General features: G+C 35.1%; 1 protein-coding gene across 2 annotated transcripts in view; it reads right to left on the bottom strand.

Moving 5' to 3' along the window:
- The window catches only part of PLA2G4A (phospholipase A2, group IVA (cytosolic, calcium-dependent)), a 154,503-nt gene that overhangs the window by 118,763 nt on the left and 8,774 nt on the right, over positions 1 to 26,966 (bottom strand). For both annotated transcript variants that reach the window (XM_011999161.1, XM_011999162.1), the window contains exon 2: positions 3,907 to 4,008. In XM_011999161.1, coding sequence (XP_011854551.1) covers positions 3,907 to 3,939 — 33 coding nt within the window. In that variant the 5' untranslated portion in view covers positions 3,940 to 4,008. The remainder of the gene's footprint in view (positions 1 to 3,906; positions 4,009 to 26,966) is intronic.

Below are 26,966 nucleotides of genomic sequence, written 5' to 3'. Positions count from 1 at the left end.
GCGAAAGTAATGAAAAATGTGATAGCAATATGTGGTTTATTCACGTTTTGTAATATGGTATAATATAATATTACCACATAGGTAATTACCATAGCCTAAATATGTTGCTATAGTTAACAAAATTCTCAAGAAAAGGTCCCAGTGCTGAACTTTAGATGTCCAGATGCAGTTTGATTTTTAAATATACTCTGCTATTCAAAAGAAACTACCATCAGAGTGAACAGGCAACATACAGAATGGGAGAAAATTTTTGCAGTGTACCCATCTGACAAAGGGCTAATATCCAGAATCTACAAAGAACTCAAACAAATTTACAAGAAAAAAACAAACGACCCTATCAAAAAATGGGCAAAGGATATGAACAGACACTTCTCAAAAGAAGACATCTATGCAGCCAAAAGATACATGAAAAAATGCTCATCATCACTGGTGATCAGAGAAATACAAATCAAAACCACAGTGAGATACCATCTCACGCCAGTTGTCAATGACAATCATTAAAAAGTCAGGAAACAACAGATTCTGGAGAGGATGTGGAGAAATAGGAATGCTTTTACAATGTTGGTGGGAGTGTAAATTAGTTCAATCATTGTGGAAGACAGTGTGCGATTCCTCAAGGATCTAGAACTAGAATTATCATTTGACCCAGCAATCCCATTACTGGGTATAAACCGAAAGGATTATAAATAATGCTACTATAAAGACAAATGCACACATATGTTTATTGCGGCACTATTCACAATAGCAAAGACTTGGAACCAACCCAAATGTCCATCAATGGATTAAGAAAATGTTGTACATATTCACCACGGAATACTATGCAGCCATAAAAAAAGGATGAGTTCATGTCCTTTGCAGGGACATGGATGAAGCTGGAAACCATCATTCTCAGCTAACTAACACAAGAACAGAAAACCAAACACCGTGCGTTCTCACTCATAGGTGGGAATTGAACAATGAGATCACTTGGACACAGGGTGGGGATTATCACACACCAGAACCTGTCAGGGGGTGGGAGGTGAGGGGAGGAATAGCATTGGGAGAAATATCTAATGTGAATGATGAGTTGATGGGTGCAACAAATCAACATGGCACATGTATACCTATGTATCAAGGCACATGTATACCTATGTACCTGCATATTGTGCACATGTACCCTAGAACTTAAAGTATAATTTTTTAAAAATGTAAAAACTAAATACATATACTCTGCTATGTTAAAAGAAGAAACTGAATGACTGGTTCACCAGATCGTCTGACAAGACATGTGTGGGGGCTGCATGGCAGTCAGTAATAAGACCTGGTCAGATCAAATAGAAGAGTGAAAGCCATTCAACATAATCATATTCTTTGAAATGTTTTCTGTTCCAACCATATTAAACTTCTTTCATTTCCTTGAATCGTGTAGTATTATATCGCGCCTTCAGACGACTTCACATACGCTTATTTTTTCCAATTCAGAAAAGTCATTTTCTCTCTCTTTAACTGACAAACTTCTTCTACTAACCTTCAGGTCTATGCTGATATGTTACTTCCCCTAGAAATCCTTTCCAGAAGGATTCCTGTTATTAATTCTTCCTGTTACATACTCTAGAGTCATCTTCATTGTCTCTTATCAGAGCCCTTACATTGTGGGCTTACATTATCTTATATTATGGTTATTATAAATAATTTTTTCATATTTTTCTCTTAAACATAAACAACCAGGAGTTCAAGACCAGCCTGGCCAACATGGCGAAACTCTGTCTCTATTAAAAATACAAAAATACTAGCCGAGCATGGTAGTGGATGCCTGTAATATCAGCTACAGGGGAGGCTGAAGCATGTGAATTACTTGAACCCGAGAGATGGAGGTTGCAGTGAGCTGTGATCACACTATAGCACTCCAGCTTGGGCAACAGAGTAAGACTCTACCTCAAAAAAAAAAAAAAAGCACAACTAATTGGAAAATACAGTTTGCAAATACTTTTACAATTACATTGAAACAACAAATATCAAAAAATACATCAAAAAATATATATACACAAGATTTCTTAAGGAAAACTATAACACATTACTGAGATAATTAAAGATAAAAATAAGTAACATTTAGTTTTGGATGAAATTCATGGTTTGTTAATGGATTGGAAGACTCAATATTGTTATTATATTATCTCTTCTCTGTAGAATCATTACATTCCCAGCAATTTTGTGTGCGTGTGTGTGTAAATTGGCAAAATGAATATAAAAATTATATGGAAATACAAAGAACTAAAACTAGACAGGATATTCTTGAAGAAGAAAAAAATTGGAGGATTTACATTACCATATATAAAGACACATTTTAAAGCTACACAAATTAGGATAGATTAGTATTGGGGCAAACTACAGAAATTAGGATAGATTGGCATTGGGGCAAACACAGACTATTTGACTAATAAAACAGAAAAGAAATGAAGCCACACATATATATTTGCCTGAATTCTAGGAAATCACCATTGCCATTCAAAGAGAATATGATGGTTATCAGTAGACTAAAGAAATAGCTTATGACATATTCAAATAATGAAAAACCACATGGCAATGTAAAAGTGTGGAAGTGTGCTACTCACAACAACATGAATGAATCTCATAGATGCAATGTTGACTTCAGAAATGTATATTAAGGTCAAAAATAAGCAAAACTTACCCATGATAATAGAGGTAAAATACTGGCTACCTTTGAGGCAAGTTATTGAGCAAGTCAATAACTTGTATATGACTATGAGGCAAGTATATGAGCAAGTCTTTCTGGGTACTTATAATCTGAGTGATGGTTTCATGGGTGGAATACATTTGTAAAAATTCATCAAGCTTAACAATTAAGATTTATGCACTTTATTTATATTATACCTCAATTTATTAAAAAGAAGAGAGTCAGACAGAAAGAAGAGCTTGCTTAAGAAAACTGAGAAGTAACCAACAGCAAGGAACACAAGAAACAAAACCAGAAAAATCTGAGAAGAGTTTCAAGAAAATAGTAATGAGCAGTAGAGTTGGACAGAAGGAGTGAGGGGACTGAGGAGTTTATTGGACTTAACACCAGAGAGGCCAATTAATTAGACCTTTTTGTGAAGTGGAATGGCTGAGGTCAGATCAATGGTTCAAGTTATGAATGGAGGGGAAGAAGGCATTACAAATAATTATAATATATTAAACTTTTTGTCCAAGGAGGGCAAGAAAGAGGATGATATCTAGAAATGGATGCAGAGTAAGAAAACAGCATTTTATTTCAAGTGAAAATGAGGCTATGGATTACTCCTTAAATATCGATAAAACCTGTATCTACTTCATATAAACCTGAGTTTCAAATGTTGAATTCAGCAAGGAAATCTCTCTTCTGTTTATGGACCAGAAGAGAGCATGTATACTTCCACTGGAGTTTGGAAAATTACGTACTAAAATATGAATTACTTAACTCTTTACTAAAACTAACCACCCATAGAAGAATTTATTTAAACATATCTAACTAAGGGAAAGTTTACAGAATTAATTGCCCTGAAAATGCAAACCAAAATATAGCCCTAAACTCAGAAATTCTTTTACTTTTATTCTTCTTTCCACCAAGTCATGCAAAGGGTGTAAACTATGCAGGCTGATGATCGCTAAGTGATAACATTTTTTATTGTTCCATTATTATTATGGATGTTTGGGTATTTTTTTCCTTTCAAGTTCCTCTTTTCTGGAAACTTACAGTAATAAAATGAAGAGATAAATTAGTTTTATTATGTTCCGTAGCCTTTTTGTACCACATTAAGTTCATATGAGTTTAATAACAAATGCTGAAGTTGTCACAGTTTTACTTTACTAGCAAGGCCCGCAATACTCACACACAGAAACATATCAGTCCCCCTCCAAGAAAGAATTCATAAACAGTGAATGACTTACTATAATGTGCTGGTAAGGATCTATAAATGACATTTTGGTTTCAATTACAGGAAATGTTTTCACACTTCAAAGTCTTCTTTGGCACTCTAGCGTCTTTAAAACCTACAAAACAAACAATCACTATTGTTAAGCTTCCTCTTGGATGCAGTTCTAAGATTTAAACAATTATGAGTATGCGTCTTAGGAAGAAAAAGTCTATCCAAGGACACTAGATAGGTTGAGTTCCCTGTGTATACAAATGGGTTTCACATATAACTTAGGGAAAAGGTAAAACATGTTTTGATGATACTGTTTATTTTCCATATTTACTTGTTCAAATTTATACTGTGAATAATTATTGGGAAACTACGGGGCTTGTGTTGCTTTTCATTTGCCAAGTATTTTATGAGAAATATGTTGAAATTATGGAAACTTAAAATTATTTTTGTACTGTTTATATTATAATTAAGCCACATGTCATTGTTTCCTCAGTAGAGTCAGCGTTATACAAATTCACAATAAACAAGAGAGATTTTTTTTCCCTTAACTATTTGTTAGGAATTACAAAAGTATATTCATGTTGAATTTGAACTTTAGTAATGACATTTTTAAAGAAATGTCTGTTCATTTGAAAACACCAGTTTAATTTGGAAGCAGTTAAATAAAAATATTTTAATGGAAAAATACTCTGTATACTTTCCTTTATTCTTCTACAATTACTCTTTGTTATTTAAAATCAAATAAAAAACTATTTAATGAATGAACATCTTAGCTATTCCATTATACCAAGTCTTTGAAATTTCATAAAACAACATGTACTTATATTTCAGCATTCTATAAGTTACATCTAATTTGGAATACCTTTTCAAATATCTTTATTATTTATCTTTAGTATGTAAATTCTAAAATGTTTTTATTTCAAAATAAATCAAATTTGTTTTAAATTGTTAACGATCTCTCTTTTTAAACATTAACTTTTAAAAAATTATAAAAATGATTCCTGCTCATTGTCACAAACAAAAACTGCTGAAGTGAACAAAGAATAAAGTGTAATCACCATTTTCATTATGATGTGTATCTTTCCAGGCTGTTTCACTGCTTTTTCATAATACTTAAAGCAATAGGAAAAGAGAGGATTTGAAATTTTTTTTTGAAAAATGGGATCTTCTAATACACCTTTGAGTTTTTAAACTCACTTTCTTCATTATATTTGGTTGTAAAAAATATGAAGCAATATTATATGAATGGTAAAAATCACCCATGGTTCTCTATTTAATAATTATAAAAAATAAAGATCCCCCCATTCTTCATTCTGGTCCATCAATCATCATTATTTATACCAACAAGAAAAAAAATGTTTTTAAAGTAAAACATCTATTTACTTTCATCACTTACTTCTTAAGCTCCTAAAGTACAAGTATGTTTATCTTATCATGCATATTCATCAGGCTCAAAATGTATACAGCATTTTAAATCAACTTTTTACATAAAAATGAGACCAAACTATAAATCTAATTTATCATAATACATTACTATAATCTTGGTTTTGCATTTTCTTATTTTAAACCTAGTAGAAAAGTTTGCTGATAACATTAACCAATTATAAACTGCTTCAGTGCCATAGTTTGATCATTTGCTCCAAAAGTCATGTTGAAATTTAATTGCCAATGTGATGGTATTGGGAGGTGGGGCCTTTGAGAGGTGATTAGACAATGAGGGTTTCACCCTCATGGGTGGGTTTAACGCCTTTTTAAAGGGGCTCATGGAATGGGCTCTCTCTCTTAGCCCTTTTGCCTTCTGCCATATTTTAGATCCAGCCTTCCTCTCCTCTGGACAATGGCTATCTAAAAGAATAGCCTCACCAGGCACCAAAACTGCTGGCTCCTTGGCCTTGGACTTTCCAAAACTGTAAGCCAATAAACTTATTCACTTTATTAATTACCCAGTGGGTCATGTTCTGTTATAGCAGCAGAAAGCAGACTAAGGCACTCAGCTTTCACATTTCTGTTATTTTGGTTGACCTAGCTGCTATTGTCAATAACTTTCAGGATTTTATTCCAATATCATCTTTGCAGTGAAGTCTTCCCTGACCTATTATTTAAAACTGGAAAAACCCCTGCTTTCTTGCTTTTTGGCCACCTAATATCCACTTATGTAGTTTTTGTTGTGTTTATCTGTCTCTTCTCCCTTCTTCATTAGAATATAAATTCTATGAAGGCAGGTTTTTTGTGTGTTTCATTCATTGTGAAATTCCCAGTCCCTATGTAGGCACACGTGGGCACTTAATACGTATTTGTTAGATAATGAATGAATGATAGGATATATGTATACATGTAAAAGGGATAATTTTCAAGCCCAGTTACACTAAAGCATTTTGCTCAAGTCAAGAGATGTTCATTTTCTATTTATCCATAAGTTGTATTACCCTCATCCCTCATTTTCTATTCTACTATACTATCTTACACTGTTAATCAATACCGATATGAATTTCTTTTACCTCTTACTATTTTTCCCTAGTTAACTACATATTACACACATCTTACAAACATGATTATCCATTTACTACTATACTGTACTGTGCTTTTGATTAGGCTCTAAGTATTTTTGAAACTATATTTTATCTTTAAAGGATGACATAAAACAATGCAGGCAAAACTACAAAAGAGTAATTTTTACTCTGGTATTTATACTTAAATTTATAATACAAGAAATATATATCTATATTGAGTGATATGATCCTTACAATTCAGCACTTCCCATTATCAGCATTTTCTGTGCTATTTCTATTACAACATTTTTAAAGTGATCAGCAATGACTTTCTACTAATATGACTGATGTTTTCATGCCAACTAAATTCAAAGTATGGGAACTACATCCGTTCCCAAGTCAGAATCCAGCTGATACTCTAGAGCTCTGGGTGGAACATATTTTTATGGATGATATAATATAAAATCATGTGCCTCATTTTCATCTTTACCATCCATATTTCCCTCATATCATTTTCCCTCAGAAGTGAAATAACTTCTTAATATGAAGAGTTCTATGCATATGATGGTCCACATAAAGCTACTAGGCCCAAGAGCGTAAGACCTTTAGATTTGCTGCAGTAGTGGTAATTCCTGAGAAGTTATGTCCTCCCTCTCCAGAAGCTGAAATGTCTATGTAGGACAATGCCAGGGCAGTACTATCAGGGATTCAAAATATGAAGGAAAGCCAGTTATTTTCTTTATTGAAGCAGCATAATTTGGTGAAAACACCATTGGATATGGGATGCAGAAAAACCTTAATTCAAGCTCCAGTTTCATATTCTAAGACCCAGGTTACTTGCTTGCAATGTGAATAACACTACTGTGAAAGGTATCTAGCCCATAATAAATATTCAATGCATATGATTCACTTTTAAGATAAAGATTACATAGACTTATCACTAATAACATTATATGTTTACTTGAAAGATGCACTATCTGTTGTAATTATTGTTGTGATAGTAGAAAATCAGAATTTTTTTATATATTTGTCACTTACAAATAAATATCTACAATAGAATTAATTACATAGACTTATCACTAATAACATTACATATTTACTTGAAAGATGCACTATCTGTTGTAATTATTGTTGTGACAGTAGAAAATCAGAAATTTTTTATATATTTGTCACTTACAAATTAGTATCTACAATAGACCTTGTGTTATGTAAGGTGCTTGGGAGCAAAAAAAAGATGAATCAGACAGGTGTATAGCATGAAACTCTGTGGCCCTATAGACTTTATACTTGACACTCTCCATAGTGGAACCTCAAAAATTAAGCAAGATTCTGGTAGTTATTCTCACCAAAGTTTTCTGTGTTAAAAACTGTAATAATGAGAATGGCATAGCAGAAGAGCATCTGCTTGGACTTACAGCCATTCCATTCACAAACAGTAGCTTCATCCGAGATACTTTGTTCATTCAACAAACACATCTTTGCTATCTACCTAGTCTATAGTAGGCACTTGGGAAACAATAGTGAATAACGCATAGCTCTTACCTGGTAGAAACAAAATGAGACAATCTAGGGGTAGCAATAAATGGCAGCCTACCCTGATTTTTCATGCATACATGTTGCTAAAAGTAGTAACACTTTTTATTATGATTAATGTCTCCAATTGGCAGGAAATCTTGAAATCTATTCTCCTGGGAAAATATCATCAATGAGTTTCTATTCTCTTAGTAGAAAAGTCAGAAATCCTTAACATGGTCTACAGTGGTGGCTCTTACACCTATTTACTGCAAACCAAAACAGAGAAAACTTTGCATACCACAATACAATACATAAATATATACACAGACAAATATTTAAAATATAGAAGTAAGTTTCATGTGATACTTTTACTAAGTACAATGTACTCTGATTTTAGTCTATTACTTTTGTTTAAATGCTGGTAACAGCCCACTGAATTGATTTCATGACTCACTAATAGCAATTTGAAGAATACTAGTGCAAAAGATTGCAAAATTGAATTTCTGTCTACTTCCTCAACCCCACACCACTACTCTCTCTTTTGCTTTCTATGCTAAAGCCATACTGGTTTTCTTTCCTTCAAATGTGTCAAGCTCTTTCCCACTCAAGGCTGTAACTTATCTCTTCTATTCATTCATTTAGTCAACAAATATTTAAGGCATAACTACCATGTGTCAAACATTGTTCAAGGGACTAGAGAGGTAAAAGTGAGGAGCTAGATACATTCCCTTCCCTCTTGGAGATTCCGTCTCTAGAAAGCAATCAGAAAACAAGGAATCCAAAAAATAAAAGAAACAATGGGAAATAGAGTTGTATAAAATTATGGAAACAGGTAAAAGGCAGGAACAAAGAGTAATTGAGGCCGAGCCCTAAAAAGGAGCTAGCCATACAGAGTGAGGAGACAGTGGGTTTAGAATATAATGTTCCAGGCAGGCAGTATGAGGAACTGAGAGAAGACACGTGGCTGATGAATGGTGAGCAAATGTGAAAGTGGCTTATGATGAGGTTGGAAATATAGGCAGTGGTAGATCATGTTGAACCTCTTAGGCAACTACCGTTTACCTAGCTAAATCTGACCCATTCTCCAGGATTCAGTTTCAACGTCACTTCCACAGAGAACCCTTCCGTGACCTTCAAGCATATTTAGTCTGCCTGCTACTGGTTCCGTGTGTTCTCTGGACTCCTCCTTCAGGCCTTTCAATCCACTCACACAACGTCTGCCTTTTCTGGGAGAACTAAAGATTCATTAAGTCAGTGGTCATATTTATCTTATTAATAGAGACATCCCTAGTGCCTAAAACTATGCCTAAAATATAGTCGGTTCAGAATAAAGATTTGCCCAATGGATGGATGGATATTATTCAAAGTAGTGCCAGGTTGATGCACGAAGAAAATCCACAGAATAGTGCCACACCCTCTTTTGATGTTTCTCTTTCTTATTCCTAACAATTCTTAATGTCAAATGATGTTAAATTCGCTCTCTAGTTGTTTTTAACAAAGCAGAATAAGTGAGATTCCAGAGAGGGTGAAATTAGTACTCAAAATGTTTAGAGGAAATCTGTTGCTGGGATCCAAAGTTTAATGTCAGTAATTTTATTTCCTCTTCTCATTTCCAGCAACTTCATTCATAACCACTCTGTTCACCACCTATTATCCACTACTGTATCCTACAACAAGACTTGGATAGAGACTCTCCTGATATTAAATCCAAAGCGAATATGCTTAAGATAGCTAACTGTCCAAGTCTAGTTTCTCTCTCTCCCTTCTCTGCCCCCTTTCTCTGTGTGTGTGTGTGTGTGTGTGTGTGTGTGTGTGTGTGTGTATGTGTAAAACCACTAGGTTAAGAACTACAAGATAACTAGAGAGTAAACAAGCATGACTCATGGCATTTAATCTCAAAGCAACTTTCTTTTGTTCTTTGATTCTATTCAGGGCTAACTCTCCTCCTACCTTGAAGAAACCTCAGGCAGCCTCAGAACTTTTCTGTTGACTTGAATACGAAAAGAAGAAAAGAAAAAGGAAAAGAGGAAAAGAAACAGCCCAGACACTGCAGACACTGAAATGCTGGATTTGTTGAGTTAAAGTCTCTCTCCTGCTCAAGGTAGAGCTTGTTGCAGAAGAAAGGGGGTGAGGTCATTGACTTCTCCCTTCCCCTGCCTACGGTCGAACTCTCCCAAGCTTGACGACTCTGGTTTTTAAATCCTTATAGTTGGAAAAGGATGCACAGAGAGTGAGAATAGGGGCAAGAAAAATATTACTTCAGCAGTACTTTTATAAGCTGGTTTTGTGATCTCTTGGCTTGGTACATGTTAAAGCTGAGTCTTTCTTTCATAGATGCTTTTTGTGGATTCTTCTGAGATTCTCTGTTTTTGAGGTTTCTTCCTGTGTTCCCTGACATGCAAATGCATCTCTACTCCAGCTGGGGGCTTGTGTTTTTTTCCACAGCCCTAGTGCATCCTGTGGTCCACTTCCAGTTTTCTTTTTCTGAGGTTCTTTCATTCTACCAGGCAAATGCCTTGTATAGAATTTAAGACTTCTTCCCAAGGTTCTCTTTAGTCCATGGACAATACTCACACATGTTTTCTTTCTTCCAGCAAACCCTGAGAATGCAATTACTTCCTAAATGAAACTGTCTATTCTGCTACTTGTGTCCTTTATATTTCCCAAGCATGACTAGGCACCAGCCTACCGCAGAAGACAAATGTTAAACCCTCTGACAGGTGTTCTCAGTCGTCCCCTTAAGGCCGCTCTCTTGATTGGGGATTAGTAGGCATATTCCTCTCCAGATCTCTGCCCCAAGGGAAGAGGGACTGTACTCACAGCAGTGCTTTCCAAAACAAAACAACAAAAAAACTCTTCTGAAGCTCTTACCACATCTCTACTATTTCAATGCTTTTATAACAGTGAAGCAGGTAAGTTTTATATATTATATAAATGTCCTTGTCCATCTGCTTTCTTTAAAACATAAAGAGTAGGCTGTTTCACTATCCATTTTAGTAGTGTATATCTTAAATCTTATGGCTTAAGGTCTTGGCCAAAGCTTCCACTTTAAAGTCCAATATATAGGTGAACCGACTTACAAAATGACAGAACGAGGAATGTGGCAAATCCTCTCCCAGAAAAACAAACACATTGACAAAACTGGACAGAATTATCACAAACAACAATACACACACACACACACACACACACACACGTATGAAAACAATAGCACAAAAAAAGGGAGATGGGATAGAGGTACACTGGATCAAGGAAATGACACCAGATCATTATTGAACCTATAGAAAGAAATACAGGGTACCAGTAAATAAGCTCTTTCACACTTTCAAATATCAGATCAGTTATTTACCATTTCTCTGAAGCCTTTTCTATTTAACAGTAACAGTAAATATGTAGGTTAATATAAAATATTCTATAAACATTTCCTTTTCTTCTCTCAACTTCTTCAAAAGACATAGCATTTACACAGCAATAAATTATAATCCTATCTAATATATACAACAATAATAGCAAAAAGGAGGAGTGATCAGGGACTAGAACTACACTGCAGAAAAGTTTTTGTATTTTACTGGAATAAAGATATTATTGATATGAAGTAGACTATAACAAATTAAGGCATATAGTTTAATTCCTAGAGCAACCACTAAGAAAATAACTCAAAAATATAGTTAAAATATCAATAAAGGAACTAAAATGGGCCATGACAAAATAGCTATTTAATGTAAGGAACAGAAGAATTTAAAAAAGAGACATGGAAAACAGCAAAATGGAAGACGAACATCTAATCATGCTTCCAATAACATTAAACATGAGTGATGAAACATTCCAATCAAAAACTAGAGGTTGTCACACTGGATAAAATTGAATGTATATAAAAGACTAATGGAATCCAAATAAGGTTTGTAGTTCAATTAATAGCATTGTACCAATGTCAGTTTCCTGGTGTTGATAATGTACTATGGTTGTCAGATGTTACACTAGGGAAAGCTAAATGAAGGGTACATGAGAACCCTGTAATATTTTTGTAATTTCTTATCTTAAATTATTCCAAAATAAAGTTTACTTTAAAAATTTAATACATGTGAACAGATCTAATTTATATTTATAAATTTTATTACACAGTTATGTTCAAGGGAAGAAACAAAGACATCCTATGAAGAAATTACTGAAATACAATCACTTCCTTCGGGGTAAAATCACTAGCCATTACTGTCAGGCAGTGGCTGCATTTTTGATTCCAGTTAGGAATAGGCACCCATCCTTTTTTGTTTCTGTTTTTGTTTTTTCCTCTCTCTCTATAACTGTTAATAGTAGCAGCAGGTATTTTAGGTTTTTGCAAAATTAAGGCATTTCTGTCTAACTAACCACATGAAACAGTAGGAAAATGTTTTTTGTCCCAGAATTAGCTCAGTTCTGGAAACCTTATTGTAACTAGTTTGCACAACCACTCTCATGAATACTCCTAAAATAGCAGGGTTTCTGTTCCTTTGTTTCTTATAACTAAGCTAAATAACCAGTCTTGGTGAGTATATACAGTCTCTTAAGTCTGAAGTAAGAGATATGCAATTCACAGGGTTTTTTTCTCTTTCTTTTTTTGCTTTCCCTGCCCTGTAATTAGAAACTTTCAGAACATGAATGAGAGGGAAGTTTGGATAGACTTTTCAACAGATATTTCCCTATGCAATGTAACTGTTGGCATTCAATGAAAGTTTAATAGTGTGTGATCTTTCCAAAACTTTTAGTCATGTTGTCAAGGCAAGATAGACTTCTCAGGAAAATGAACAGAAACAAAAACCCAGACTAGAGTGTTTTGTCACTTCTCTCTCTGTGTACAGTGATATGACAAGAGGAAAAGGAGGGGATATTATTAGGGTTGTGGCATCTGGAGGAAAGAGGGATAGGATGCAAAAGATTCTTTTCGCTTTCCCTCCAACTCATTGTATATACATGTGGAGATATTAAAAAGTTCAGCATTTAAGTGGCAGCAACTTCTCGACTGCAGCCAGAATGACCCAAGTTCTAGATTGTCTCCTCCTTTCTCTATCTGCGGGATCCTGACCCTCAGTTTCCTTGTCTGTAAGTGGGGAAAATGGCCCTTAATCCTCACAGAGACAATGGGATGATGAAATAGGAAAATATATGTAAATCACCAAGCACAGTACCTAGAAGACCATAAATGTACAAAATAATCATTATTATTATTATTGTTTATGAAACTGGTGATGATTCCCTTCAAACTGCCTCAACTCGAACAGTTTCAACTCATGCACTTAAGTCATTAGTCATTTAATTCTATAGAGAGTTTTTTTTTTTTTTTTTTTTGACAGAGTCTCATTCTGTTGCCCAGGATTGAGTGTAGTGCTATCTCAGCTCACTGCAACCTCCGCCTCCTGGGTTCGAGCAATTCTCATGCCTCAGTCTCCCGAGTAGCATGGACTACAGGCACCCACCATCATGCTCAGGTTATTTTTGTATTTTTAGTAGACATGGATTTTCACCATGTTGGCCAGGCTGATCTCAAACTCCTGACCTCAAGTGATCCACCCGCCTTGGTCTCCTAAAGTTGGGGGATTACAGTGTGATCAGGTGTGGCCTTGGCCTCCCAAAGTGGGGGGATTACAGGTGTGAGCCACCGCACCCAACCTCTATGGAGATTTCTAAGAAATTCAAGTAGGCAAATTTATTGAGCACCTTTTATAAAGACCAAGTACATTTTCATATACAACAATAAATTTTTAATAGAAACACTGATGTTTTGATCCATTAATATTTTTAAAAGTAGAACACATTTGGACACTAACTTGTCTGCTGTCAAATTCAAAGCTTTCTCCATTACACTGGATATGGAAACATATTTTAAAAGCAAAGAGAGCATTATATTACTATGCTTCCATCATCATCATTCTTATAATGATATATAGTTACTAAGGCATCACTAAAGTTTTAAGCTTTTAAATTAATTTCATGGTGCTTTTTTGGTAAACCAAGGCTATACAAAGAGTTTGATATTGCCAACCGTCACAAAGGAATAAAGAAACAATAGGAATTCAGATGGGTAAATGAGCTGCTTTATATTAAAAGTGTCTCTCAAACCATACTCTCAATTTACTACAGGAACACCTCCCTATTCCCAAAGAAATGTAAAAGCATGACTCCAGACACAAAGGCACAGAATAATTAACTATGTCTGTTTCTTGAGCCTGGAACCCAATGGTATGGAACCTGCCACTAAGTCCCACAGTAGTAACAGGTGGTGCCATATGGCTGATATTCGTACTGTTCCTTTTAAGATTTCCCTCTCCATTTGTATTCCTAAGTCACTGCTTCTTAATCTATCAAATTTGTATTCTTGAAAGCTCATTATAATTACATAGACAAGTATATATGAAATACCTACTAGAGTTTCAGAGAAAGTAGAGATTCCAGTGGTTTAAAGTAGAAACGGCTTCAGAGAAAATGGTAAGTAACTGATCTGACACTTGAAAACGTGAAAGAGCTTAGATCTATAGTAAGAGGAAGAGGAAACATTTCCTCTAGGAAAAGGCCACGACATTGGAGATACTCCATCCACATCAGGCTCTCAACTGGTGCTGTCCTTACCCACACCTTCTCTGCAGGATCATGCCCGCCTGTCATTCAGGGTTCTGCATAAATTCACTCTCTAAAGTCAGTCATCTCTTAATGTATCTATTAGATTAGGTCCCTTGTACCTTTCCTTGAAATCTCTTATCACAATATTGAATACTAGACTACGATTATACATGTGTCGGTCTCCCATAGCTGGGAGCAGCGCAAAGGAAGTTCTGTCTTCTCCCTGTATTCCTTTTGGGCCCAGAGTGATAATTCAATTACTATTGACTGAAGGATGAATAAGCAAACTGGGGAATTTGCATGACGTACTGGAGAAAACTGTCTAGATAATAAATGTGCTCTTGTCTTAAGAAACAATCAAGAGGAAGTAGATTACATTTATAGAGTCTAGAATGTGAAACTGGAATATATCTTAGCAGTTGCTAATATGAATACTTAATTTTGAAAATCCACACTTGTTAACATTTCCCAAGTACTTTAAGGATTTATATATACGATCTCATTTATTTTTTATAATAAGATAGGGATTATTATCACTAATTTTGAGATTAAAAAAAAAAAAAACAGGTTTGGAAAGGTAAGTAATTTGTTTAACTGACAATGCAAACTAAGGCAGACTCCCACAACCAGTCTCTACCAAAGAATAACTGTCTCAGGAAGAATAAGAAAGTTCCCAGGTCATCTGGGTTAACACGGGCTGAGCTGGCCCTAGAATCCTCTTTCTACGTCATTTTTTTCACTCTACAAAAGACCCTGAAGCACATGCAGAGTTTCTGAGAAATTATACAATAAGCAATAGAGTTATTCGCGTCTTAGCAGGGAGGTGGCATGATGAAAGTGGCACTTTGTGTTAGTTTACGAGGGTTGCCATAACAAAGTATCACGGACCGAGTGGCTTAAACAATGGGAATTTATTTTCTCACAGTTCTCAAGGTTGGAAGTCCAAGATCAAAGTTTGGCAGCTTTGGTTTCTCCTGAGACCTCTCTCCTGGGCTTGCAGATAGGGGCATTTCGCTGTGTCCTCACATGTTCTTTCCTCTGTGCACAGAGGCCCCTGGTGTCTCTGTGTGTGTTCAAATTCCCTCTTCTTTTAAGGACACTAGTCACATTGGATTAGGACATGTCCCTAACAGCCTCATTTCAATTAAATGCCCTCTTTAAAGGCCTTATCCCTAAATACTTCTACATTCTGAGGTATTGGGATTTAGGGTCCAATGTATGCATTTGCAGGGGGGGGGGGGCATATTTCAGCCCATGACATGTTTTAATGACATAAACATAGCAGTTAAAGCAGCATACAATTGTTAGTGGAGAAAACTGGTGCTGGAGGAGGGAGGAAGAAAATCGGCCAGAGAAGTCCAGATGTGATATAAGATACAATATGCGGCTGGGGGCAGTGGCTCATGCCTGTAATCCTAGCACTTTGGGAGGCCGAAGCGGGTGGATTGTCTGATCTCAGGAGTTCAAGACCAGCCTGGGCAACACGGTGAAACCCTGTCTCTACTAAAATACAAAAAATTAGCCGGGCATGGTGGTGGGCACCTGTAATCCCAGCTACTCGGGAGGCTGAGGCAGGAGAATTGCTTGAACCCGAGGCGGAGGTTGCAGTGAGCCGAGATTGCACCACTGCCCTTCAGCTTGGGCAACACAGCAAGACTCCATCTCAAAAAACAAAAACAAAAACAAAAACAAAAGATATGATATGCATCTCAACTAGGATGGTGAAGATTATAAAGGAGAGAGCATAGCTCCTTTAAGATGGAGCAGCTACCCTCATCTGATTATTTAAAAAGCTCCCCACAGTCCCTCACCTACATATACATACATACATTCTACATAAACGAAGCATAAGGATAACATCTAACCACTTCACATTTGGGAAGTACTAATCCAGATAAACCTGTCCATCTTAAGGATCAGGAAACTAGCCAGTCCAGTTTCACATAGTGCATTACAAACAAAGCAAGAATGTCTCCTCACTCCCAAGCCAGTGTTCTAGCTTTCATTCCTTGACCACTCTGGTTTGCTGTTATTTTCCATTCTTTCACCTCTTGGTGGTCAAAAACAAGTGGCCATTCTGGCCATATTTTAAGGTCAAGAAATTTTGAAGAAGGAGGAAATATTCATAATCACCACCTAGAAAGTACTTCACTGTACAAATTTGTAAGCTGAGGCCTCAAGATATAAATAAACCTCACCAAGTTACCCAGTAAGGAGAACAGCTGAAACTGAACATACCTCTTCATTTTCAACCAAGTACTCTTTCTTTATACCCTACTGGCATCCTCATTGCCCCATCTCGTCCCCCACACGCACTGGGGCTAAAAAGGAAATATAGCCAAATATTAAAATAACATATATATAGTTTCAGTTTGGCTAAAATCTTAAGTTACCAAGTTATAGTTTGGAAGGACAGAGTAGATCCAAGATATGAATGTGAGGAAAACAAATAACTGAATTTCTCCTTGGGATTGGTCCAATAAAGCTGAAGAAGAATCATTTTCATCCTTTGTAATTTTCTAGGTTTGAATTATAGTTATAAATTGTTTATTTTCAAATATTAGATTGTTTAAAAAATTCCTTTTCCCACACAGACCATTATGGAATAATATCACATTGATAGGTGTTAAATATATGATGTGCATTTTCAGAAAATATAGAAGGATAATGTTCTGCCTTCTACTTAAGAGAAACTGACAATGGTGATGTACTTATTGTTAACACGTTATATGTAACAATGTGGCACAAAATGCTAGGAAAAGAAGTGTTTTTTGACAACAGCATTACTTCTACAGCTTTTCTCTCTAGACTGGACGTTTTGAAAATATGCTCCCCGAGGTAGTATTTCTGTTTTGTTGAGGGTTCCACTCCCTCTTTAATTGCTGCCTTTTTAAAGTGACAGAGTCTGTCAAGGTTTCCACAGCAAGGAAAGCCATATCTTTTTTCTAAGGTAAACGTTCAGGGAAAACACCCAGGGAAAACCATCAAACTGGCTTAAACGTTTAATAAGAACTGTTTTATTACTGGATACAATCATCAGCATTCATGGCTTGCTTTGCTTTTCAATGAATGCCATGACTATTTCAGGCAGCTGGTGAGATTGATCTGACAGTTTAAAATATGGAATTACTATGATCTTTAAAAGGAATAAATTGATGATAAACTATATCATCAGGAGTTGTGGAAGCACAGAAGGGTGTACACCTGCTTCCAGGTGTTACTGTAAAGTTCGACCACTAAATGCAAGACCAGCATTCTACAATTCCTGAACTGGGTAACTTGTAATAGGAATTCAGCGTTACCATTTTCTTCTCAGATCATAAGAAGTTTTAGAAATGTTATTTAGACACTGTGATGGTAATTCACTTTTGAAAAAAAACAAGAAACCTAGTATTTTGCAGGATTAAGAACTCTGTAAATAGAGTGTATGCATTTGAGAGGAGTAGACTTGGGGGCTTTTAATGTTTTTTTGTGCCATGGACCCCTTTGGCAATCTAGTGAAGCCTAGGGACCACTTTATAGAGTATAACAGTATTATATTGGTTTATAAAGAAAGCTAGTTATTGCCCAGGCAAGGTGGTGGGCACCTGTAATCCCACCTACTCAGGGGATTACAGGAGAGGCAGGAGAATTGCTTGAACTTGGGAGGCAGAAGCCAAGATCGCACCACTGCGCTCCAGCCTGGGCAACAAAGTGAGACTCCATCTCAAAAAAAAAAAAAAAAAAAAAAAGCCAATTATGTTGAAATACATGTATCCATGGCAGTCTGCAGACCCTTTAAATAACATTTATGTGTGCATTGGAGCATTGCAGCACATGTTTTCCCCTTCTACTTCTGTGGGTTACTACAACATAGTTCCAGAGTTTCATGGAAAATTTTTGAGGAGGGAGGAACGTGCATTACTATAAAGAGTAAAATGATGATAGGAAATTTTAAGTTCTTTTTGTATTACCTACTTCTACTTGCACCATAATGAACGTGCAGCACATCCTGAATATTTAGGGGTTACATATAATAAACTCAGGTTGAAATGAACTGAAAGTGCTGTCATTTGCTTCAAAATGAAGTTTATATTGCCTCTAGCTTTGAGTAACAAGCTGGAGAACTGTGCCAAAAGTACATTAGTAAAATCAATAAGCAGGTTTCAGTTGAGCTTCTGCAGATGAGATATAATGCCTCAATGGGTCCTTGGGAAAATGTGAAATTAACCAAACCAATATTATACTCTCCCCTTCATTTTGCCAATGAGAAATTGGACAGGAGGAAGTTAGACAACTGCAGCTAAACCATAGCCTGACAAATATGGGCAGGACTAGGAATAAAGTGCAGAATGACTTTCCACTTCATGACATGTCTCTGGGAGGTAGGGAGAAAAGGAGGAAAAAGAAGCAGCCAGTTAGTGTCAGGCAGAGAAGTAAAAGAAGGGCACAGCCATAAGCAATCTCAAGTCCATCTGACCACAAAAAGCATCCTCTCTTCTCACCATGCTGCCTGATTGACCCACACAGACTCACTGCTTCCATCCATGGAGGAGCCTGGCCTTCATTTGTGTAAAACTAAATCATTTTTATGTGAAGAGGATTTATGAGACATGGCTAATGATTTTTAAATTTTAAAATGGTTTTTTTAACTTTGAGGAAATAGAGTCAATAGCTCAAAAATATTATTTTAGTCATTGAAAAGATACCATTTTGATTATGGTAACCAGCTATTCTCTAAAACTCTAAGAATTGGAAAAGAAAAGGAAGTGACTTTTAGATGCCAAATGAAAGATTTATGTCAAGGTGAAGAAATACATCCTGAGAGCAGCGCTGTGAAAGATCCTCTTTTTGGATGGTCTATTATTATCACAAAATGTTTTACACATCCTTACACTGTAGAATTCTAATGATTCAAGGTCTATAAACCCTTCTCTTAGGGAGCACAAAGACCAAGGAGTGTGCTACAACTCAGAAACAAGTACTTAGCTAGGAGTCCAATAAAGGCAGAGAAAAAAAAGAGTTAATCATTCAGAACTTCAAAGGACAACAGCAATAGGTCTACCAACTAAAACAGGAAGAAAAAGAGGTTCCAGAATGATGGCTCCTGGAACAGGTAACTGGGTTTCACTGAAGTATACAATCAGGCCTAGCAACTGGCAAGGTAATGAATCCAAGACTTTGGAAAGAACAAAGGCTCAATTCCCACCTACTAGAGCTGGAAATCAGCCAGTTTGGGACTACTCCCTAGTAGTCACTAATTACCTTAGATAAAGGATCTCTGTTCTACAGACTCATTCATTTTTATGAATTTTTGTTTAGGTTTGGTTTTGGTTTTGGTTGTTTTTATTTTGTTTTGCTTTATGGATTACCACAATTTTTCTTTCCGTCTTTAAAACTCCCACTCTAGAGGAACCATCTAGCTTCTTTGCTCCTAGCATTTAAACATGTTGCAGAAAAACAACATACCCTGGAAGGCTAGTTTTAATTTAAGTCCATATTCTCAAAACCCACAGAGGCTCTCTACAATACAAGGCATCTTTCTAAGTTTCTTTAGTGGACTGGTATTCCCACCGGAAAGAGTCACTTTATTCCCTTCTCTCACTCAAGTTTCTCACCCCACCCCAACTCCCACTCCTAGCAGGCGACCTCATCTTCCTTCACTGAGAAAGCAGAAAGCATCAGAGGGAAGTTTCTTATCTTCCCACCATCAAATCTGCATATTCCCCTGCAGGTGCACTTGGGTTCCCTTCTCCCTATCACAAAGGAGGCAATGTTCCTCCTACTGTTACAGACCTGGCACCAGCCGTGGCTCTCTGGATGCAAAATCCCTCTCCTTAAGGAGAGATTTTGATGGTCATGTCTCTCTTTCCTGAATCATCAAATTTTACTTTCAACTGGATCTAATTGGCAAACTTGTTACAGTCTCTCTGTTGACTTCATATTCCTTTTCCCTGCTATGTCTCCATTTGGGTGCTGTGTTTCACTGACAGACTTCTCTGAAGGGTTATTTGCTCACCCTGTATCCAGGAGCCAGCTATCCTCGCCACGCATTCCTCCCATCCCATTTACGCTTCCTTCTTCTGTCTACCCCCACCACTCCTTTGAAACTGCACTAATCAGGATCATTCATGATCTCCAAATTTCCAAATGTAGCAATCACTTTTCTGTCCTCTTCTTATTCAATCTCTTTGTTTCCTCTGGAACCACTTTCCCTCCTTTGCTCCCATGACACCACCCTAATCCCTGGTTTTCCATCTAATTTTTTAGTTGCTTCTTTGCAGACTCATTGACAAGTGCCACTCTCTGCCTGGAACCCTAGCATGAGCCATGCCGTTCTCACTCCACTTACCACCTCCCATAGATGGCTTTTCATCCCTCACATCTGTGCTTCAATTCTGTGCCTCTGAGAGCCCTTCCCATTCTCCGCCTTCCCATGTTATTCTTTGTCATTGAAGCCCATTTGCTTCCTTTTTATAATTTATTATGTTTGTTTGTATACTTATTATCTGTCTCCGCCAAGACAGAATGAACTATACCTGCTTTATTCACCCAGGTATGCCCTAAATGTAGCACAGTGCCTAGCATGTAGCTGCTATTAATTAAAACTGACTGAATTAGTGAAGGAATAAATGCATACTGCTCAGTGACCAACAATTCCTGATTGATATTAACATCTGAATTTCTTGAAACAGGAGGTAAAATTGGTAAGTGAAAATGAAGAGTACATATTATCTAAACAGCTTCATACAATACCTGTTCTCTTTCTAAGTATTAAAAAGTGCATTTTCCTACTCTTACAACTTTTCTAAGTATACTATATGTATTAATAAAATGGTATATAGAAATTATTTTTTCACAGAAACCTAAAATTTATATGAGAGCATTCTTTTCATTGTGATGATAAAAAGTGCTTGAAGATTCTTGTTATCTGTTTAAATTACATCCTAGATTAACAAATTGACCTGGTTGATTCATATCTTATGTACATATCAATATATAATAACAATTAATCAACATTAATTATTAAGGCATATTATATGTAATATATGGTGTATTGAATAATTAATGATTTACCTGAATTAATTAATATTGTTATTAATTATATTACTAGAGAGGGTATATATTAATGCTAGGATATTAATCCATATAAATTAATATTTTATTAATTCTTATTAATACATAATATATTGATCAACCAAATCAAATTTGTCAACTTAAAACATATTTTAAACAGATTGTAAGAATTTCTGCAAACAGTGAATGAGTCTCACAAATTTGATTCTTTCTTTTATTGCTTTTCATTGACAACAGAGGCATCATTACAGGCAGTAATAAAGATGAGAGGGAAAAATGCATGTAAATATTGTGAAGCTTTATATATATTAAATATAAATCTCTGGTTGTCACCAGTTCAAAAAGTAAGTACCGAGTAATAGATTATAAGTAAGCATCAAACAGCTTTCCAATTAAATATTTAATTTACCAAGAAGCCTCTTTTAAATTAGAATTGTTGCTGTGACAAATCTTCCTAAAATGGGTTAGTGGCATTGTCTTCTAAGAATCAAGGATATAACAGTATTTTAAAGCTATTATATGAACATATGTTACCATTGATCATTGAAAGTGAACTACCAAAATTTCCTAGTATTATCTCTTTGAGATCTAAGTTCATGACCTCAGCAAATTTTAAATTCATCCATGTCTTCTTCATGTCAGTTGAATGAAAAGGAAGTTGATAATCTGTTTGAGGTTTGTGGTAGACACAACAGAGGATAATGGATATTAAGAAATCATAATTATAGATGCAGCAGTCTATACAGAATTATCTCATAACTGTGTGCATCTTTAGACACTTTGATTGCTTTTCAATAAATTCTTACATAATTGCTCAAAATCACTTTTTTCAATACTTTCATAATATTGCACAAAATATATGTTTAAAAAAGTCCACAAAATGAATTTCCTTTTTGTTTCAATAAATAAAAAGCTAAAACCTGAAAAAAAACTTAAAACACCATTTATCTGCCTCGAGACTATCTCAGGCAGACACTGTCTCTTCTTATAGATCCAAGAATTCTGCCAAAATGCTTTTTTCCATAAGGGGTGAACATCCCAGTTTACTGCCTGTGTACTGCATTTAACTTGCTTATCCTGTCAAAACTGTGGGCATAAAAGTATGGGGCAAATAGAAGTGTGTCAATTTACTGAGTGAAATTCAGAAGCCATGTGCTGACCTAATGTTTCTAGTGGCACAGTTGCACCCAGCAGTAAAACCTGACCTAGTATGCATTATTTATTACCACATAATAGTATATATACTAAGTCAAGTGTATAACTAATGTTGGGTTTTACCCCTGAGAAGGAGTATCTGCTTTATCATAAGCTACTGAATTATTTGGAAAAGTAAAATAATAATGATTTTTTTGTCCAAATGATAAATCCAAGATCAGAGTAACCATCTAGATACAAATGCTTTATGCCAGCTGCCAGGTTTAATAAGAGCCAGAAAGAGCCATAGGTTCTGTAGGTTATACTTAGAAAATTCTAAGAAATTTCTCTACTACCAACCTGAAAACAAAACATTTGGTAAAAGCAGTACTTTTTATATAACTCGTGAAATGTGTTCATTTTGTATTTTTAGATAAAATGTAATACATTTTATTTTCTTAAAGTAGCATACATACTACTGTACAAAATACTATATAATTCCAAAATTGCACAAGTTGCACAACCTCCTCTACTACATTAATCAGTAATCAAGTTATAAGGGCAGAACAATTGAGTTATTATGGAAACATGCACCAGGACAGTGGACTTCCTGGGCCTTCTCTTATAATTTTTCTGATGTTAACTCCAATAGAAAGAGTGTGACAACATCAAATAATACACATTAAAACTAAAAATATATACCAATATATTTAAACATTTAAATACATCAAAATAGAAATCATAAGGCAGATATTTAAAAAAAGAAAATAAAACATTTGACTTTTCAACAGCTCTTTTTCACAGCTGTAAAATATGGATAGTAATAACTGTACTGCTAACATACACAGTTATTGTGGAAATAAATAAACTTCATAACCAGTCTCTTTATCAACCACAAAGCCTGTGAAAATAAAAAATACTGGGCCTCTGATTTTTTTCATACTAGATAATGAGAAAACAGCTTGTAAATTAAATAACAAAACAAAAAACCTAAGCAAGCATATGCTGAGCATCATAAATACATGAGTTTTCTGTACTGTAGAAGAACACATATTATGGACATTTGTTTACTAATTCAAAGCACTCTGTTACCTAAAATACCAATTTTTTTTTTTTTTTCTGAAGACTCCAGAAGTCAAGCAGATGAAGAGGAAGATTGAGGAAAACGGAGCAGTTGATTCACAACTGCATATGCCAAAAAGGAATGGGAAGAAAAATGAGAGCCAATTTGGTCTATTATCTTCAATGGAGTGATGGCTAAACTCTGATGCTGATAACTTTCAGCATCAGGTGTCTGCTGAGTTTCACTAAGCACATTCGAATTCATTTAATAAGTGATTAGACTGGTAGGGTAACTTTACAAATCTGCTTATGGTGAGCATTGAGTTGTTTATGCTTATTTCATTTTTTGTATAAGGAAAGGTAAACTGTATTTTCAAGGTATGTTGTAAGATTTGCACTAAGAATCACAAAGAATCAAAAAACTTAGAATCACATAGCAAGAGTAGCAAATACATAATGCATCCGTTTTTAACAGGCAAGTAATGGGTATCACAGGACCAGAATAACCTCTGCTCTATTTACCGTCTTCTTCGGAAAGAACCCCAGAACCAACCTTTTGGTTCCCCCAACTATTTATTGCTCTAATAGTCAAGCGGTAGAAGACAAAGAGTTGGCCAGAACTGAAGTTCATTTTCTCTAAATTGGTTGTTCACAACCAAGAATATTATTTTCCTCACAAAACGTTTTTTTAAATAAGAAACAAAATCTTGCTCTATCACCCAGGCATGAATGCAGTGTGTGTCACAGCTCACTGCAGCCTCAAAACTCCTGTGTTCAGATGATCCCCCTGCCTCAGCCTCCCAAATTGCTGGATTACAGGTGCATGCCACGATATCCAGCTGATTTTTTCAAAATTTTTAATAAAATTTTAATTAATCTTGCTATGTTGACCAGGCTGGGCTCAAACTCGTGGGCTCAAGCCTGCCAAAGGGTTAGGATTACAGGTCTAAGCCACTGCCCCCAGCCTTGCAAAACTTAAACAGTCATCACACCACCTTTCGTCCTAACTATATCTTCTTTACATTATTCAAGCCAGGATGCCTCTGGGGCTGGGTTTTGGCCATTGTCTCTGAACCCTCTTCAGTTTTCCCATCGTTTGTAAACTATTAGTCTTTGAGAATAAAAAATAATTTGTTCTCATTTTTCTACATATTCTCACACATTTTTAAGGGAAAGGTTTCAGAAAACACTAAAATAACCCTCCAAAAATGAGAAAAACAATGTTTATAGAATTTCTACTTCCAGTTCAAAATTTCATCTATATTGTTAAGACTCTTAATATTCTTCAAAATTACTGAGGACCCCAAAAGGGCTATGATTATGTAAGTTATATCCATTGATATCTATCATATTTGAAATTAAAACAGAAAATTTTTAAAAATCACATTGAAAGAGGCAATTCACAAACATAGACATAAGTGGCCACTATGAAAATTGCTCAACTTTGTTCAAGAAAGAAATGTAAATTTAAACAAGATACCATTTTCGTATAACAAGTATCCAAGTTGTTGGATTTGTTGTCATTTGCTCTGTTTGATGATGGCACCCAGTATCGACATAGAAAACTCTACTCTCTTATATTGCTCATAAGTAGATACCATATTCCTCAAGAGCAAAATGTTAAAAATAATCATTAGCATTCCATGAGATTTTGCTAAGTATTTTAAAGAATCCTCAAAATACCCAATTATTATTGTTTCTATTTTACAGTTGAGAAGACAACATTTTAAGGAGATAACGTAATTGGATTACCGTCTCACAACCTGTAAGTAGTAAAATTTTTGTTAGAACCTAGAAAATAAACTTTTAAGAATCTACCATAAGGAAATAAACAAAAATATATGCAAACATCTATATAAAAGGATCTAGATGAAAATATTATTTATAATAGTAGAAAATTGTTATCAATCTAAATATCCAACAATTATTTATAATAGTGGAAAACTAATCTAGCTAAGTATCCAACAAGATATAATTGGCCAATACAACCTATATACAGACTAAAAATTTCATATAGTAAGAACCATACTCTTTTGTTCATGGATAGATTGCCATTACTTGCATAACACACAGTAGGGACTTAATATTTTTTAAATAAGTGAATACAAAATAATGCATGGTTATTTAAAAATCATGTTTTAACAATGTATTTCATGAATGAGGGAGAAGCATGTTACAAAACAGGATGAACAGTATGATCACAATTTTGTAAAACTACATGTATGTATAGAAACATACGTAGATGTACAAACATGTATATACATGAACTTCTTGTCTGTCTGTGCTGATGCATACTGGGTACTCAATAGATATTTGTTGATTGAATTAATGATTGCATTACATTTTAAAAGCACCTTGGGGGAAATAATAGGTAATGTTTTCTTTTTCTTCCTTGCAATTTTCTGTATTTAACAAAATCTTAAACAGTGAGAGTGATTTATCTTCATAATAAACAATAATATTATAAAAACAATCATTCTGGGAAATATCATTAGGAATTTTGGAATAAAAGTAGTAAATATAGACAACCCACAATCCAATAAAAAATAACTTGCATCTGATTTTCTTATTATGTTTCACTTACTGCATTCAGCAATAAAAACAACAGATGTTACAGAAAAATGTCAAGCGTAATATTGTACAGTTAATTATTATTGGGGTTGAGTCTAGAACTCACGTTACTTGGTTTCAGGCAAGCAGTTTTTTCCATTACACCAAGTTGCTTGGAGTTCTAGAATACCAATGAGTAAATGACTATGTGGGTGCTGCAAAATCCACTGTTAGTTCCTTAATTATAAGTAAAATGATTTTCTAATTAATCATTTTATATTATCAGAAAATTCCAAAGTTCTAAGAAATACTGCATTTTCATGTAATATGAATTGTCTTTGGGGATTTGTGAACTTTTAGAGGTGTTTTTAAATTCGTGTGTGTTGGAATGGCATAATGTGCATTATTCTAGGGAGGAGTCCATACCTGTCACAAGATTGTAAAAGTGTCTTTGATGAAACAAAAAAAAAAGAAAGAAAAAGAACAGAAAAGAAAGAAAGAAAGAAAGAGAGATAGAGAAAGAAAGAAAGAAAGAAAGAAAGAAAGAAAGAAAGAAAGAAAGAAAGAAAGAAAGAAAGAAAGAAAGAAAGAAAGGAAGGAAGAAAGAAAGAGAGAAAAGGTTAAAAACTAAAGCTATAAAATCTGGAGCAAGAAGGAGGAAAAAACTGATGGTAAATAAAAGCAA

This window comes from Mandrillus leucophaeus, unplaced genomic scaffold (genome assembly GCF_000951045.1).
Source record: "Mandrillus leucophaeus isolate KB7577 unplaced genomic scaffold, Mleu.le_1.0 Scaffold584, whole genome shotgun sequence".
NCBI lineage: Eukaryota > Metazoa > Chordata > Mammalia > Primates > Cercopithecidae > Mandrillus > Mandrillus leucophaeus.
Note: the sequence above shows the minus strand (reverse complement) of the source record. Positions and strands in the feature narration are given on the sequence as shown.